The sequence below is a fragment of the Salarias fasciatus genome (assembly GCF_902148845.1).
Source record: "Salarias fasciatus chromosome 23 unlocalized genomic scaffold, fSalaFa1.1 super_scaffold_20, whole genome shotgun sequence".
NCBI classification, from domain to species: domain Eukaryota; kingdom Metazoa; phylum Chordata; class Actinopteri; order Blenniiformes; family Blenniidae; genus Salarias; species Salarias fasciatus.
The window spans coordinates 7,199,141-7,214,791 of record NW_021941230.1 but is presented as its reverse complement, the minus strand read 5'-3'; the positions used below and the strand labels follow the sequence as shown (position 1 = coordinate 7,214,791).

The following is a 15,651-nucleotide window of genomic DNA, read 5'->3' as shown; positions in this document are numbered from 1 at the left end:
AGGACCTGAAGCAATTCTTCAAATCTGACGGAGACTTGAAACATTCATATTCAAAACTCCACGCAGATCTGTATGACGACTCAGATGTTTTCACGGAAAGAGCAGAGCCACAGTCCAGACGTTCACAGACTGCAGTTGATAACTTCAGGTTCCAGTAGAGGTCGTCCACTGGTCTCCATTCTCTGAGGCGTTTCAGCTCCACTCCACCTGAACAGCCAGAGCTTCCTCCCACCAACCTGAACTCATCATCAGCCTCTGAGCAAAGAGCACAAAGTCAGCAAGAACAAAGATTCACTGTCTTTCTTCATCTCTGAGGCCTTTCTTTACCAGCTGGATGGTTTCTGTCTTCCAGATGGACTCCTGTGGGGAAACACAGAGAGAGTGTTCAGTGTTCACCAGGTTTCAGTGATTCTCAGTTCTGATCATGCAGCTTGAGTTCAGTGTCAACATTCCAGTGAAATATGTTTTATCTATCTTTATGTTTTATCTTTATCTTTATGAACTGAATGTATGAAGAGTCCAGCTCAGGTCAAGAGCATCCAGACTGGGCCAAAAGAGTTCAAAGGTCAAGATTAACTCTTAAAGCAAATCTAACAGAGTCTGACGTGAAGTCTTAAAGTCTGGGACAGAAAATCCATTTTCAGTTTTTAATTGACACCAAGGCTCCGTTTCCACCACTTCTCAAGAGAAAACTCATGTTTGTTGGTTGTTGTCATCCATCTACTGAGCATGAGCAGAAGAACTGCCAACCCGGCCGTGCTGTGCATGTGCAGCAGCATTTTCTTCAGTCAACGAGGAGACGCCCCGAGCGTTTCCAAAAAGTCTCCTTTTTTCTCCTCTACAAGGAGACGGAGCGTGAGTGGTTTCAAAAAATTCCACCTTGGAAACCATTTCCAAAAACTTGTTTTCAGTGACTCCAAGCATCGTTGTGTAAGCAGAAACCCCAAAACACAACAAAAGTTTTGTTCTATTGATAGATGCAAAACTTTTCCAAAACAAAAACTCCAGAACAATTTGTTTCCACTTGAAACGTTGTTGTGTAAACGGGACCAGAGAAACTAAATCTGGGAATACGTCTGAAAACTATGATGTGGTTCAGGCAGGTTTTGGAGTCATAGTAGGTTAGTTCTGTGCTGGTTTGGGGTTTTTCTCTGGACTGGGATGGTATCAATATGACGATCAGCTGTCTGTCACTGCAAACTGATAAATTCCCAAAAGAAATGAAAACAGTTCAAGTCATTCCACTGGACAAACCTGGAGAAAAACACCAGATCAATAATAACAGGCCTGTTTCTTTACTCCCACAGTTTTCCAGGATCATATAAAACATTTTCATTTGATGAATTTATTGACAAACGCAAACTGCTGCCTGAGAGTCAACATGGATTCAGAAGGAGTTTTAACTCTGGATGTTTGTCCAGGTTGAGAAACTTTTTTTAACTATTTTGAGCAAGAAGTGATTTGATGAGAAGTGGATTTATATAATTAGATCTGATACGAGGCTGCTCTCACGCGTCAGGATGTGGTTGTGTTTCCATGACGGAATTAGAGATATCCTCTCAGATTAAAGCAGTCTGATTTGACTCAATGTATTTTATGCAGGCTGAAAACTGATGTTCACAAAAACTTAACATGTTTGTGTTTCTTCATTCTTTATGTTCTCAAACAGGATTTCAATCAGTAAATTCCAATCAGGCCGGATCAATAAGTGATACCTTTATGCAGCTAGAAGATCCAAAAGCTCACAGCTTAATGCCGAAACACACTACAGGGTGAATTTTGTCCTGATCTCTGATGATCAAAGTCAGCAAAGGATTGATGGATGTGTGAAAACGCCATGGTGTCTGATGTTCCTGTGGTGTGAGGTGTGATCAGAGTGATTGATCCGGTGGTGAAAACTGAGTAGAAAACCTGCAAAAATGTGTCACTGGCTCAAAATGGATAGTTCATTACTCAATAGCAAGTTTTCCTGTCAGCGTCATTAAAATGAAGTCCTGTCACCACAACTTGTTACAACTAATAAGATCAGTTCAGAAACTGCTTCACACACTCATCAGTGAAAGCTGAAGTTCACCTGAGAATAATGATTCAATTTAGGACATATTTTCAGGAAAAACATTGAAAATGTCGAAAATCTGCTTGACGCATGTTGACAGCTACTCAGTGGTTTCAGTGGTCCGGTACGTTCCGGTACGGAGTTCCAGGACTTCTAAAAATGTCCACTGAGCGTCCTGGCACTTCTCCAAGCTGCAACATCGTAGCGGTTCGCTCACCAGCGCGTCTCTTTGAATCCTTCAAACAGCCGCTTATCATCACATCAGCCTTTACAGAGCAGAGCATACATTTCCTCCCCCATCCTGCACAGACTTCATTACCCATACTGCCCTGGGCTTCACCACAGAAGTGCGCATGCCTCGTTCAAGCTCCCTGCAGTAAACATGCCAGTCCAGCCACAGTGTGTGGAACCGGAGCTCTTCCGTTCAGAAAATACAAGGAAAACTCTGCCATGCTCTCCTGGCTCAAAGCTTCAACAAGAAGAGAAGAACGATTCAGCATCACAAGGAGAGTTCATCTGGACTGACGGGACATGAGCAAACGATAATGTTATCAAACGAGAAACTGCTGCTATGATGAGAACAAATGACTGAATGTTGAGGAGGCTGAACTGACTGCTGAGCAAAAGGAAAAAGTCACGAGAGAAATGCACCAAAGCCACTGAAAAAAACTGTCATGAAGGAGGTAAAATCTGTAAAATACAACAATTTATCTTGTTTTCTGATGACACCAACATTTTTTGTCCAGGGTGAATTTAGAGCAGCTCTCAGAGGAAATCAACTCAGAACTGAACACATTCAAAAAGTGCTTTGATTCAAATAAACTCGAGTGACTCCAGTGAAACATCAAACATGCTGAATCCAAAATCTCCACAAGTCTTTCAGTCCTCAGCAAAGCAGAATCCTTCCTAAACAGCAAAGCTCTCCAGATGAGATATTGTTCACTGATACTGTCGTACTGGAACGACTGCGTGGAAGTTTGGAGCAACAGCTCCAAATCCTCACTGCCACCGCTGTGCTCACTCCAGAAAAGAGCCATCAGGATGATCCATGAAGCAGCTTTCAGGACCACACTAATGTCTTCTTTCCAGTGTGTGGAGCACTGAAACTCCCAGATGGAGAATTCCCAGCAGAGAGAGAAGCAGCAGTGAACAGCAGAGTCCTACCTGAGCTCCACAGCAGCAGCAGCAGCAGCTTCAGCTCCATGTTCAGGTCGACCACGTCTCTCTGAGTCTCATCATCAACTGTCCCCAACATTTATCAGTCATCAGGTGGAGCTGGAGGTGGAGCTTCCACACACACCCACGTCCTGTCTGCATGTTTTTCACGAGATGCTAAAGACTCTTGTTGTCACAGACTCACATTGGAAACTTTTTCTGTCTGGATTCAAATGAAGCAGTTTTCCTCCTGGTGTCCAGTCTAACATCAGCTCTCATATTGGTGGATTTACACACCTGAGGATTGACTTTACATGTCTTTATTGCACTTTTACACCTGCTTTTTGGCTTCCGTCACTTTCTGGAGGTTTTTCATGTATTTGTTGTCATTTGCATCAGTTTTTTTTTTTTTTAGACTTTTAACTCTGGATATTTGTGCATGTTATGAAACTTTTGTGATCATGTTGAGCAAGAAGCGATTTGCTGAGAAACGGACTTGGATGCTTAGATCTGATAGGAGGCTGCTGTCATATGTCAGGATGTGGTTGTGTTTTCATGACAGAATTACAGATATCCTCTCAGATTAAAGCAGTCCGACTTGTCTGAATGTGCCGGTGCTCTCTTTTGCATAAGTCAATCTTATGAAAAAAGAAAGAAAAAAGAAAAAAAGAAAAAAAGAAAAAAAAAATTATGAAGTGCAGGCATGGCTCATCCTGAAACAAACCTACCTCTTGATACAATGACCGCTCGTTCAAAACACTGCTACAAAACTCATTTTTCCCCCAAGTTTACCTCTTCAGCAGTTAGCAGACACCGTACACAGCATAAGATTTTCTATGTGAGTTACAGAGCAGCTGGATGGAGTCAGACAGTCACTCTGTCAACAGCGCATACACACTTCTCTGGTAAAGCTCAGTGCAGTATGGGTAATGAAGTCTCTGCAGGATGAAGTAGTGAACGTGCGCTCGGCACTGTGAAAGCTGATAAGCGGCAGGAAGAGCTATTTGAAGGATTCAAATTAAACTGGCCAGATCCTGACTCCCCAGATGAGAATAAGACTGTTTGTGTGGGACAAAGTGGGACACCAACGCATTCTTGATGCATCGAGTCCAAAATAACATAAAAAAAAAACATTTCCATGCTGCCCCTCATCTTATAACATTCCAAAGCTTTGCTGTGAAGGGGAGTGTTGCCAGTGGCAGCTGGTGGTGAATTTATTTGGTGGGGCACCTCATCGTTCTTCAGTTTCAGCCAATACTGTGAGTGTTAATTTAAATACAGGACGTTTATTCCCCACACAGTGATGGGGAATCTAAAAGGAGTCTCAAGCTGCAGCCATCAAACAGTTGGTTGGTTTAATTAGCAGGGAGAGGACAGACTGGACACGCTACAGGAGTTCCAGTCACAAACACTGAGCATGTTCATTAAAGACCACCCCTCCTTCTTCCTCAGTTTTCCAAAAATACTGGAGAAACTCTGAAACAATTGAATTCATTCCTCTGTAAGCTTAAAATATTAACTGAAAATAAGTTTGGATTCTACAAGTAGATTGGACATCACTACAGATGAGTCAGAACAGAAGAGACTTGAACACAGACTACTTTTACAGTGTCAAACATTGAAATTCATTGACCTTTTGGAGCTCAAAACTATTCAAATAGAGATGGACAGATAAGTGTCCACATTACAATCTGAGGAGTAAAACCGTGCAACAAATTCTGTGTGGAGATCAAGCAAGTATCAAACATAATTCAGTTTAAAAAGAGACCTCAAGAATGGATTATTATTGTGATTATTGTGTTTAATCATGACTATGAGGGTTTCTTGTTTTGAGGATCATAGTGAATTGATACTGTAACCAGTGCAGAAGATGGTAGAACTGTTGTCTGTGTGAATGTTCTGACACATGAAAACAATGCTGTCCACCATTCAATTTCTACTTTCTGTGTCTGATGTAAGTTGATTTTAAATTAGCCCAAACTTAAAGTTTCAAACAGGAATGATGCAAAAGTACTGAAGCAGCAGGACTGAATCAGTTCTTCTTCCTCCTTTTCCATCATGTAAACTCCATCTATCAAGGACAGATTCTTCAACATTTGTTTGATGCATTTAAATGTTTATTTTATTAACATGTTTGTAAGAGAGATATCAATTGATTCTTTCAGAGGATTTTTCCTTTTCAACGTTTCCTTTCCTTTTTCTCTTTCCCTCCTCCCTTCCTTTCCTCTGTGTTCGGAATGATATCAGTTTTTCAATGTTCTCAGAGGTTTGTTTTGCTTTTTCAATGCTTCATCTTTCCTTCCATCCTTCCCTCTGTGGTGGTAATGATGATATCCCTTATTTCAGAACTATTCAGTGTGTCGGCATTTAACTTCCACAGGAGGTTTCTAACCCGTTTTTTCCTAAGTTGATTGACACTGAATTAGGGCTGTGGTCCGATAGTCCGAATCGTCATTATTTTACATTCTCTTACTCTGAAACGTTCACGACTGAGCATAAAAAAATAGTTTATTCTTGAATAGATTCTGTGTGGGCATGAGTCGTATGTGTAATCTCTGCTTTTGGGATGAAGTTCTCTCCAGACATCGACGATTCCAACTTATTTTATCAATGAATTAACTTTATTCGATAATGAATTTTCTTGATTAATAGATTTTGATACATCTAATTGGTGGTTTAGTCGAAAATTAATGTCTCCACAGATTACTACTCCTTGAGAGTTTACCATTATGTCAAATACCAGTCTAGAAATGTTCCAATCGGGTCCAGGTGGAATATAAGTATTTAGAAGTGTCACATCGAGTCCTTCAATTCTTCTATGATGACCTCAGATTTGGAGGTGCTGATGCTCTTCTCTGTCGCTTCACACTCGGCTGCGAACCACCCCAGTGCAAGCTGTAGGTCCATGTTCGATGAAGCCGACAGGAAAACATCATCTGCAAAAAGCACAGATGAAATCCTGTGGTTCCCGAACCGGACCCCCTCCAGCCCCTGGCTGCACCTAGAAATTCTGTCCATAAAGACTATGAACAGAACCGGTGACAAAGGGCAGCACTACCGGAGTCCAACACGCACCGCGAACAGGTCCTACTTACTGCCGGCAATGCGGACCAGACTCCTACTCCGGTCATACAGAGACCGGACAGCCCTGAACAAGGGGCTCCGGACTCCGTTTTATCGGAGCACCCCCCATAAGACACCATGATGGACGCGGTCAAACGCCTTCTCCAAGCCCACAAAACACATGTGGACTAGTTGGGTGAACTCCCACGAGCCCTGGAGCACCCCATGGAGGGTGTAGAGCTGGTCCACTGTTCCACGACCAGGACGAAAACCGCATCGCTCCTCCTGAATCCGAAGTTTGACTATCGGTCGAATCCTCCTCTCCAGTACCCTGGAATAGACTTTCCCAGGGAGGCTGAGGAGTGTGATCCCCCTATAGTGGGGCACACCCTCCGGTCCCCCTGGACTGCCAATCCAGAGACACCGTGGATTGGGTGGCAGCCGACGGCAGGGTCCCCGGCGACCCGATCCTCAGACACAGAGATGCGATGATGATATCAATCATTTTTTTCCAGCGGTTTTCCTTCTTCAATGCTTAATTTCTTTTTTCTTTCTTTGCTTCCATCATTCCCTCTTTTGTTGTGATGATGATAACACTTCTTTCAGTGGTTTTGCTTCCGTAATGCTGAATTTTTTTCTTCTTCTTCTGCTTCCATCCTTCCCTCTGTGGTCTGGGGCCGGGTCACGGGGGCAGCAGTCTCAGCAGGGATGCCCAGACTTTCCTGTCCCCAGACACTTCCTCCAGCTCCTCTGGGAGGAGCCCAAGACGTTCCCAGGCCAGCCGAGAGCCATAGTCTCTCCAGCGTGTCCTGGGTCTTCCCCGGGGCCTCCTCCCAATGGGACATGCCCGGAACACCTCCCTGGGGAGGCGTCCAGGAGGCATCCTGAACAGAAGCCCGAGTCACCCCAGCTGGTCCCTCTTGATGTGGACGAGAAGCGGCTCTACTCCGAGCTCCTCTCTGGTGACTGAGCTCCTCACCCTATCTCTAATGGAGCGCCCAGACACCCTACAGAGGAGGCTCATTTCAGCCGCTTGTATCTGGGATTTTGTCCTTTCGGTCAGGACCCAAAGCTCATGACCATAGACGAGGGTGGGAACGTAGATTGACCGGCAAACTGAAAGCTTCGCCTTTAGGCTCAGCTCCCTCTTCACCACAATGGACCAATACAACGACTGAATCACTGCAGCCGCTGCACCGATCCACCTGTCAACCTCACGCTTCATCCGTCCCCCACTCGTGAACAAGACCCCAGGATACTTAAACTCCTCCACTTGGGCCAGAGTCTCTCCACCAACCTGGAGAGGGCAAGCCACCTTCTTCCGGTCAAGGACCATGACCTCAGATTTGGAGGTGCTGATTCTCATCTCTGTCGCTTCACACTCGGCTGCGAACCACCCCAGTGCAAGCAGTAGGTCCATGTTCGATGAAGCCTACAGGAAAACATCATCTGCAAAAAGCACAGACGAAATCCTGTGGTTCCCGAACCGGACCCCCTCCAGCCCCTGGCTGCACCTAGAAATTCTGTCCATAAAGATTATGAACAGAACCGGTGACAAAGGGCAGCACTACCGGAGTCCAACACGCACCGCGAACAGGTCCTACTTACTGCCGGCAATGCGGACCAGACTCCTACTCTGGTCATACAGAGACCGGACAGCCCTGAACAAGGGGCTCCGGACTCCGTTTTATCGGAGCACCCCCCATAAGACACCATGATGGACGCGGTCAAACGCCTTCTCCAAGTCCACAAAACACATGTGGACTAGTTGGGTGAACTCCCACGAGCCCTGGAGCACCCCATGGAGGGTGTAGAGCTGGTCCACTGTTCCACGACCAGGACGAAAACCGCATCGCTCCTCCTGAATCCGAAGTTCGACTATCGGTCGAATCCTCCTCTCCAGTACCCTGGAATAGACTTTCCCAGGGAGGCTGAGGAGTGTGATCCCCCTATAGTGGGGCACACCCTCCGGTCCCCCTGGACTGCCAATCCAGAGACACCGTGGATTGGGTGGCAGCCGACGGCAGGGTCCCCGGCGACCCGATCCTCAGACACAGAGATGCGATGATGATATCAATCATTTTTTTCCAGCGGTTTTCCTTCTTCAATGCTTAATTTCTTTTTTCTTTCTTTGCTTCCATCATTCCCTCTTTTGTTGTGATGATGATAACACTTCTTTCAGTGGTTTTGCTTCCGTAATGCTTAATTTTTTTCTTCTTCTTCTGCTTCCATCCTTCCCTCTGTGGTCTGGGGCCGGGTCACGGGGGCAGCAGTCTCAGCAGGGATGCCCAGACTTTCCTGTCCCCAGACACTTCCTCCAGCTCCTCTGGGAGGAGCCCAAGACGTTCCCAGGCCAGCCGAGAGCCATAGTCTCTCCAGCGTGTCCTGGGTCTTCCCCGGGGCCTCCTCCCAATGGGACATGCCCGGAACACCTCCCTGGGGAGGCGTCCAGGAGGCATCCTGAACAGAAGCCCGAGTCACCCCAGCTGGTCCCTCTTGATGTGGACGAGAAGCGGCTCTACTCCGAGCTCCTCTCTGGTGACTGAGCTCCTCACCCTATCTCTAATGGAGCGCCCAGACACCCTACAGAGGAGGCTCATTTCAGCCGCTTGTATCTGGGATTTTGTCCTTTCGGTCAGGACCCAAAGCTCATGACCATAGACGAGGGTGGGAACGTAGATTGACCGGCAAACTGAAAGCTTCGCCTTTCGGCTCAGCTCCCTCTTCACCACAATGGACCAATACAACGACTGAATCACTGCAGCCGCTGCACCGATCCACCTGTCAACCTCACGCTCCATCCGTCCCCCACTCGTGAACAAGACCCCAGGATACTTAAACTCCTCCACTTGGGCCAGAGTCTCTCCACCAACCTGGAGAGGGCAAGCCACCTTCTTCCGGTCAAGGACCATGACCTCAGATTTGGAGGTGCTGATTCTCATCTCTGTCGCTTCACACTCGGCTGCGAACCACCCCAGTGCAAGCTGTAGGTCCATGTTCAATGAAGCCTACAGGAAAACATCATCTGCAAAAAGCACAGACGAAATCCTGTGGTTCCCGAACCGGACCCCCTCCAGCCCCTGGCTGCACCTAGAAATTCTGTCCATAAAGATTATGAACAGAACCGGTGACAAAGGGCAGCACTGCCGGAGTCCAACATGCACCGGGAACAGCTCCAACTTACTGCTGGCAATGTGGACCAGACTCCTGCTCCGGTCATACAAAGACCGGACAGCCCTGAACAAGGGGACTCGGCATCCGTATTCCCGGAGCACCCCCCATAAGACACCACGAGGAACGTGGTCAAACGCCTTCTCCAAGTCCACAAAACACATGTGGACTAGTTTGGCGAACTCCCACAAGCCTTCGAGCACCCCATGGAGGGTGTAGAGCTGGTCCACTGTCCCACGACCAGGACGAAAACCGCATCGCTCCTCCTGAATCCGAGGTTCGACTATCGGTCGAATCCTCCTCTCCAGTACCCTGGAATAGACTTTCCCAGGGAGGCTGAGGAGTGTGATCCCCCTATAGTGGGGCACACCCTCCGGTCCCCCTGGACTGCCAATCCAGAGACACCGTGGATTGGGTGGCAGCCGACGGCAGGGTCCCCGGCGACCCGATCCTCAGACACAGAGATGCGATGATGATATCAATCATTTTTTTCCAGCGGTTTTCCTTCTTCAATGCTTAATTTCTTTTTTCTTTCTTTGCTTCCATCATTCCCTCTTTTGTTGTGATGATGATAACACTTCTTTCAGTGGTTTTGCTTCCGTAATGCTGAATTTTTTTCTTCTTCTTCTGCTTCCATCCTTCCCTCTGTGGTCTGGGGCCGGGTCACGGGGGCAGCAGTCTCAGCAGGGATGCCCAGACTTTCCTGTCCCCAGACACTTCCTCCAGCTCCTCTGGGAGGAGCCCAAGGCGTTCCCAGGCCAGCCGAGAGACAGTCTCTCCAGCATGTCCTGGGTCTTCCCTGGGGTCTCCTCCCAGTGGGACATGCCCGGAACACCTCCCTAGGGAGGCGTCCAGGAGGCATCCTGAACAGAAGCCCGAGCCACCCCAGCTGGTCCCTCTTGATGTGGAGGAGAAGCGGCTCTACTCCGAGCTCCTCTCTGGTGACTGAGCTCCTCACCCTATCTCTAATGGAGCGCCCAGACACCCTACAGAGGAGGCTCATTTCAGCCGTTTGTATCTGGGATTTTGTCCTTTCGGTCAGGACCCAAAGCTCATGACCATAGATGAGGGTGGGAACGTAGATTGACCGGGAAATTGAAAGCTTCACTTTTCGGCTCAGCTCCCTCTTCACCACAACGGACCAATACAACGACTGAATCACTGCAGCCGCTGCACCGATCCACCTGTCAATCTCACGCTCCATCCGTCCCCCACTCGTGAACAAGACCCCAGGATACTTAAACTCCTCCACTTGGGCCAGAGTCTCTCCACCAACCTGGAGAGGGCAAGCCACCTTCTTCTGGTCAAGGACCATGACCTCGGATTTGGAGGTGCTGATTCTCATCTCTGTCGCTTCACACTCGGCTGCGAACCACCCCAGTGCAAGCTGTAGGTCCATGTTCGATGAAGCCAACAGGACAACACCATCTGCAAAAAGCACAGATGAAATCCTGTGGTTCCCGAACCGGACCCCCTCCAGCCCCTGGCTGCACCTAGAAATTCTGTCCATAAAGATTATGAACAGAACCGGTGACAAAGGGCAGCACTGCCGGAGTCCAACATGCACCGGGAAAAGCTCCAACTTACTGCTGGCAATGTGGACCAGACTCCTGCTCCGGTCATACAAAGAACGGACAGCCCTGAACAAGGGGACTCGGACTCCGTATTCCCGGAGCACCCCCCATAAGACACCACGAGGGACGCGGTCAAACGCCTTCTCCAAGTCCACAAAACACATGTGGACTGGTTGGGCGAACTCCCATGAGCCTTCGAGCACCCTATGGAGGGTGTAGAGCTGGTCCACTGTCCCACGACCAGGACGAAAACCGCATCGCCACTCCTGAATCCGAGGTTCGACTATCGGTCGAATCCTCCTCTCCAGTACCCTGGAATAGACTTTCCCGGGGAGGCTGAGGAGTGTGATCCCTCAATAGTTGGAGCACATCCTCCGGTCCCCCTTTTTAAACAGGGGGACCACCACCCCGGTGTGCCAATCCAGAAGCACCGTGGATTGGGTGGCAGCCGATGGCAGGGTGCCCAGCGACCCGATCCTCAGACACAGAGATGTAATGATGATATCAATCATTTTTTTCCAGCAGTTTTCCTTCTTCAATGCTTAGTGTCTCTTTTCTTTCTTTGCTTCCATCCTTCCCTCTTCGGTTGTGATGATATCACTTTTTTCAGTGGTTTTGCTTCCGTAAGGCTTAATTTCATTTTTCTTTCTTTGCTTCCATCATTCTCTCTGTGGTCTGGGGCCAGGTCACGGGGGCAGCAGTCTCAGCAGGGATGCCCAGACTTTCCTGTCCCCAGACACTTCCTCCAGCTCCTCTGGGAGGAGCCCAAGGGGTTCCCAGGCCAGCCGAGAGACATAGTCTCTCCAGCATGTCCTGGGTCTTCCCTGGGGTCTCCTCCCAGTGGGACATGCCCGGAACACCTCCCTGGGGAGGCGTCCAGGAGGCATCCTGAACAGAAGCGCGAGCCACCCCAGCTGGTCCCTCTTGATGTGGAGGAGAAGCGGCTCTACTCCGAGCTCCTCTCTGGTGACTGAGCTCCTCACCCTATCTCTAATGGAGCGCCCAGACACCCGACAGAGGAGGCTCATTTCAGCCGCTTGTATCTGGGATTTTGTCCTTTCGGTCAGGACCCAAAGCTCATGACCATAGATGAGGGTGGGAACGTAGATTGACCGGTAAATTGAAAGCTTCGCTTTTCAGCTCAGCTCCCTCTTCACCCACAACGGACCAATACAACGACTGAATCACTGCAGCCGCTGCACCGATCCACCTGTCAATCTCACGCTCCATCCGTCCCCCACTCGTGAACAAGACCCCAGGATACTTAAACTCCTCCACTTGGGCCAGAGTCTCTCCACCAACCTGGAGAGGGCAAGCCACCTTCTTCCGGTCAAGGACCATGACCTCGGATTTGGAGGTGCTGATTCTCATCGCTGTCGCTTCACACTCGGCTGCGAACCACCCCAGTGCAAGCTGTAGGTCCATGTTCGATGAAGCCTACAGGAAAACATCATCTGCAAAAAGCACAGATGAAATCCTGTGGTTCCCGAACCGGACCCCCTCCAGCCCCTGGCTGCACCTAGAAATTCTGTCCATAAAGATTATGAACAGAACCGGTGACAAAGGGCAGCACTGCCGGAGTCCAACATGCACCGGGAAAAGCTCCAACTTACTGCTGGCAATGTGGACCAGACTCCTGCTCCGGTCATACAAAGAACGGACAGCCCTGAACAAGGGGACTCGGACTCCGTATTCCCGGAGCACCCCCCATAAGACACCACGAGGGACGCGGTCAAACGCCTTCTCCAAGTCCACAAAACACATGTGGACTGGTTGGGCGAACTCCCATGAGCCTTCGAGCACCCTATGGAGGGTGAAGAGCTGGTCCACTATCCCACGACCAGGACGAAAACCACATCGCTCCTCCTGAATCCGAGGTTCGACTATCGGTCGAATCCTCCTCTCCAGAACCCTGGAATAGACTTTCCCGAGGAGGCTGAGGAGTGTGATCCCCCTATAGTGGGGCACACCCTCCGGTCCCCCTGGTCTGCCAATCCAGAGACACCGTGGATTGGGTAGCAGCCGACGGCAGGGTGCCCGGCGACCCGATCCTCAGACACAGAGATGTAATGATGATATCACTTTTTTCTGAGGTTTTCTTTCTTCAATGCTTAATTTCTCTTTTCTTTCTTTCCTTCCATCCTTCCCTCTGTGTTTGGAAAGTTGATATCAATCGTTTTTTTCCTGAGTTTTAGTTTCTTCAATGCTTCTTTCTGCCCCCCCAATTCTTTCCTTTAGTTATCTTTTTATAAATCTATTCCACCTTTTCACACATAGGGTCTATATTGGGGGTGCATGTGAAGATTTTGCTGGGACCACACATAGGGCTCATAACGGGGCAGTATGTTGGCCCCCCACTGAGGGTTTGAGGGGGTCCCCTCCTGGGGGAGCATGTGGGGCCCGTGATGGAAGCGTGCGTTAGGCTCCCACTGAGGGCACACGTAGGACTGAGATTGTGGAAGCAGGCAGATCCCACACTGGGGGCATCTGAGGAGAAGCTGCTGCTGTTGGAGTGGGAGAGGCTGCTGCTGGGGGTGTACCTGTGTCTCTCGCTGGGGTTGCATGTAGGCCTCATGTCGGGGTTGGACAAAGGGTTCGCGCTGAGGACGCGCGTCAGGACGAGACCGGGCCAGCACCACGTAGAGCGCCTGGGTGCCCAAGACGTGGCCGTTCATCCCAGTCATGGCCCGGCTTGCCTCCTCAGGGGACGAAAAGCAGACAAACCCAAATCCTTTGCAGCGTTCCCCCTCCGTCATCACCTGCGGAAGAGACACAAATTAAACTCATTCAGTTCAGGTATGAAAACATTGAATTAAACATGCTCTTTCTCAGAGTTCCTACTTATATCTTTAACTATACCTATACCTGTCACCTCAATTTACACAAGACTCATTGTGATATGACAGGAATTACCATAAGGAGTAAGAAATCCATTACAATTTGTAATTCACTGCTAGTTGACTGCTCACCTTGACACTTGTGATGGTTCCAAAGGGACTGAAAGCTCGGTGCAGACGCTCCTCATCCATGTCGGAGTCCAGGTTGTGGACGTACAGATTGACCCCCTAGTTTATTCAAGGACAAAGGAGAAGTTAGTGCCACCCCGAATAACAGTCTTTAAACAGTACAGCCTGGGCTCAAAGGTCCTTTGCCACTTTCATTTTGAGCATGACGGATCTGCTCCTCAAAAAGTGACTGGACGCTGGAGTTAAGTGACTTACTGACCTGATACCTGGATCCGCGATCCAAACTCTCAGGCTCAAACCTGCGCGTGAGCTCCGTCTGCCGCTCTGCCTTCCTTTGAGCACGAGACACGTACAACCGCCGGCCGTTCAACACTTTACCGTTCAAGTCGTCCACCGCCTGAGAGGAAATAAACATAGGTATCGTGATTTGAAGCAAGCAGAAATGCAGAGAATATGTGATCTACCCATCAGTCTTCCTCAGAAGTGGTTCTTACCTTCCTGGCGTTCTCGTGGCTCTCAAAGCGGGCGAATCCAAATCCTTTCGAAGTTCCATTGTCGTCTGTCATCACACGAACGCTGGATGTGGGTCCTGTTCAAAAAAAAAAAAAAAAAGCAGCTGGTCAACATCGGTTCACATCCTCAGCTGTGAATGCTGAGTGGACATTAAATCTGACTCTCTTACCGTATTTGCTGAACAGCTCCGTCAGCCTGTTGTCGTCCATGTCCTCTCCGAAGTTCTTTATATAAACGTTGGTGAACTCCTCTGCACTTGTGGCGAGCTCCGCCTCCCTGTCTTTAAACGATCGGAATGGCTCAATAGTTCTGTTGAAGAAAACATCATGAAACATTAAGTCAAATGTGTCAAAACCTGACTTGGGAACTTGTAGTAGCAGGTTCGAAAACTTTAAGGAACGGAAATCACACTTACACTATCTGGTCATTGAGCAGCATGCCGTTCAGCCTCTGAGTGGCGCGCTCAGCGGCCTCCACGGTCTCAAAGTGCACGTAGCCGTACCCCTTTGAGACGTTGTTGTCGTCACAAACCACCTGGAAAGAGGAAGAGCTATGAGTCAAACACATTCACAAGCATCATGAATTTTCCTAAAAAGTTTTAACACTGTTATGACCCCATACTCACTTTACAGGACAGCACAGTCCCGAAGGCTGAAAACGTGTTCAGCAAGGACAGGCTGTCGATGGATTTGTCCAGGTTCTTAATCAGGATGTTCCCCGCTGCGTTGGTTCTCTGGGAGGGGTCTCGTCGACACCACATGATCCGCACAGGCCGGCCGTTGACGACAGTGAAGGCCAGGTCGTCCAGCGCTCGCTCAGCTACACAAAGACCACAAGAAAAGAAAAAAAACATAAGCGTATTCACAGGTTCGCCCCTCAAAATGCAGCATCAGACATGAATTGAAGAACATTAAGATCGACTGGAGGCACAGCGCCTCCTTCAGAGGTTGTTCACACAAAACTCACCATCTTCACGTTTCGTGTAGTTGACGAAGCCATAGCCGAGAGAGCGGCGGGTGATCCGGTGTCTGCAAACCCGGACAGAGATGACCTGCCCCACCTGGCTGAACTTCTCATAAAGCATCACCTCTGTGGTGGTGGGAAGCAGGTCTCCCACATACAGAGAAGCTGATGGGTTGATGGGCGCAAACTG

The 15,651-nt window shown here is 48.8% G+C and overlaps 1 protein-coding gene across 1 annotated transcript; it reads right to left on the bottom strand.

Annotated features, from left to right (window-relative positions):
- Positions 1-13,437: 13,437 nt before the first annotated feature.
- Positions 13,438-15,651, bottom strand: LOC115383614 (polyadenylate-binding protein 1-like). The gene is made up of 9 exons (XM_030085745.1): positions 15,465-15,651; positions 15,124-15,317; positions 14,914-15,032; positions 14,668-14,807; positions 14,480-14,574; positions 14,245-14,382; positions 13,989-14,084; positions 13,640-13,778; positions 13,438-13,448 (listed from the first exon to the last, which is right to left on the bottom strand). Exons 1-9 carry the CDS (start codon positions 15,580-15,582, stop codon positions 13,438-13,440), a joined length of 1,050 nt encoding a protein of 349 aa, XP_029941605.1. The 5' UTR covers positions 15,583-15,651.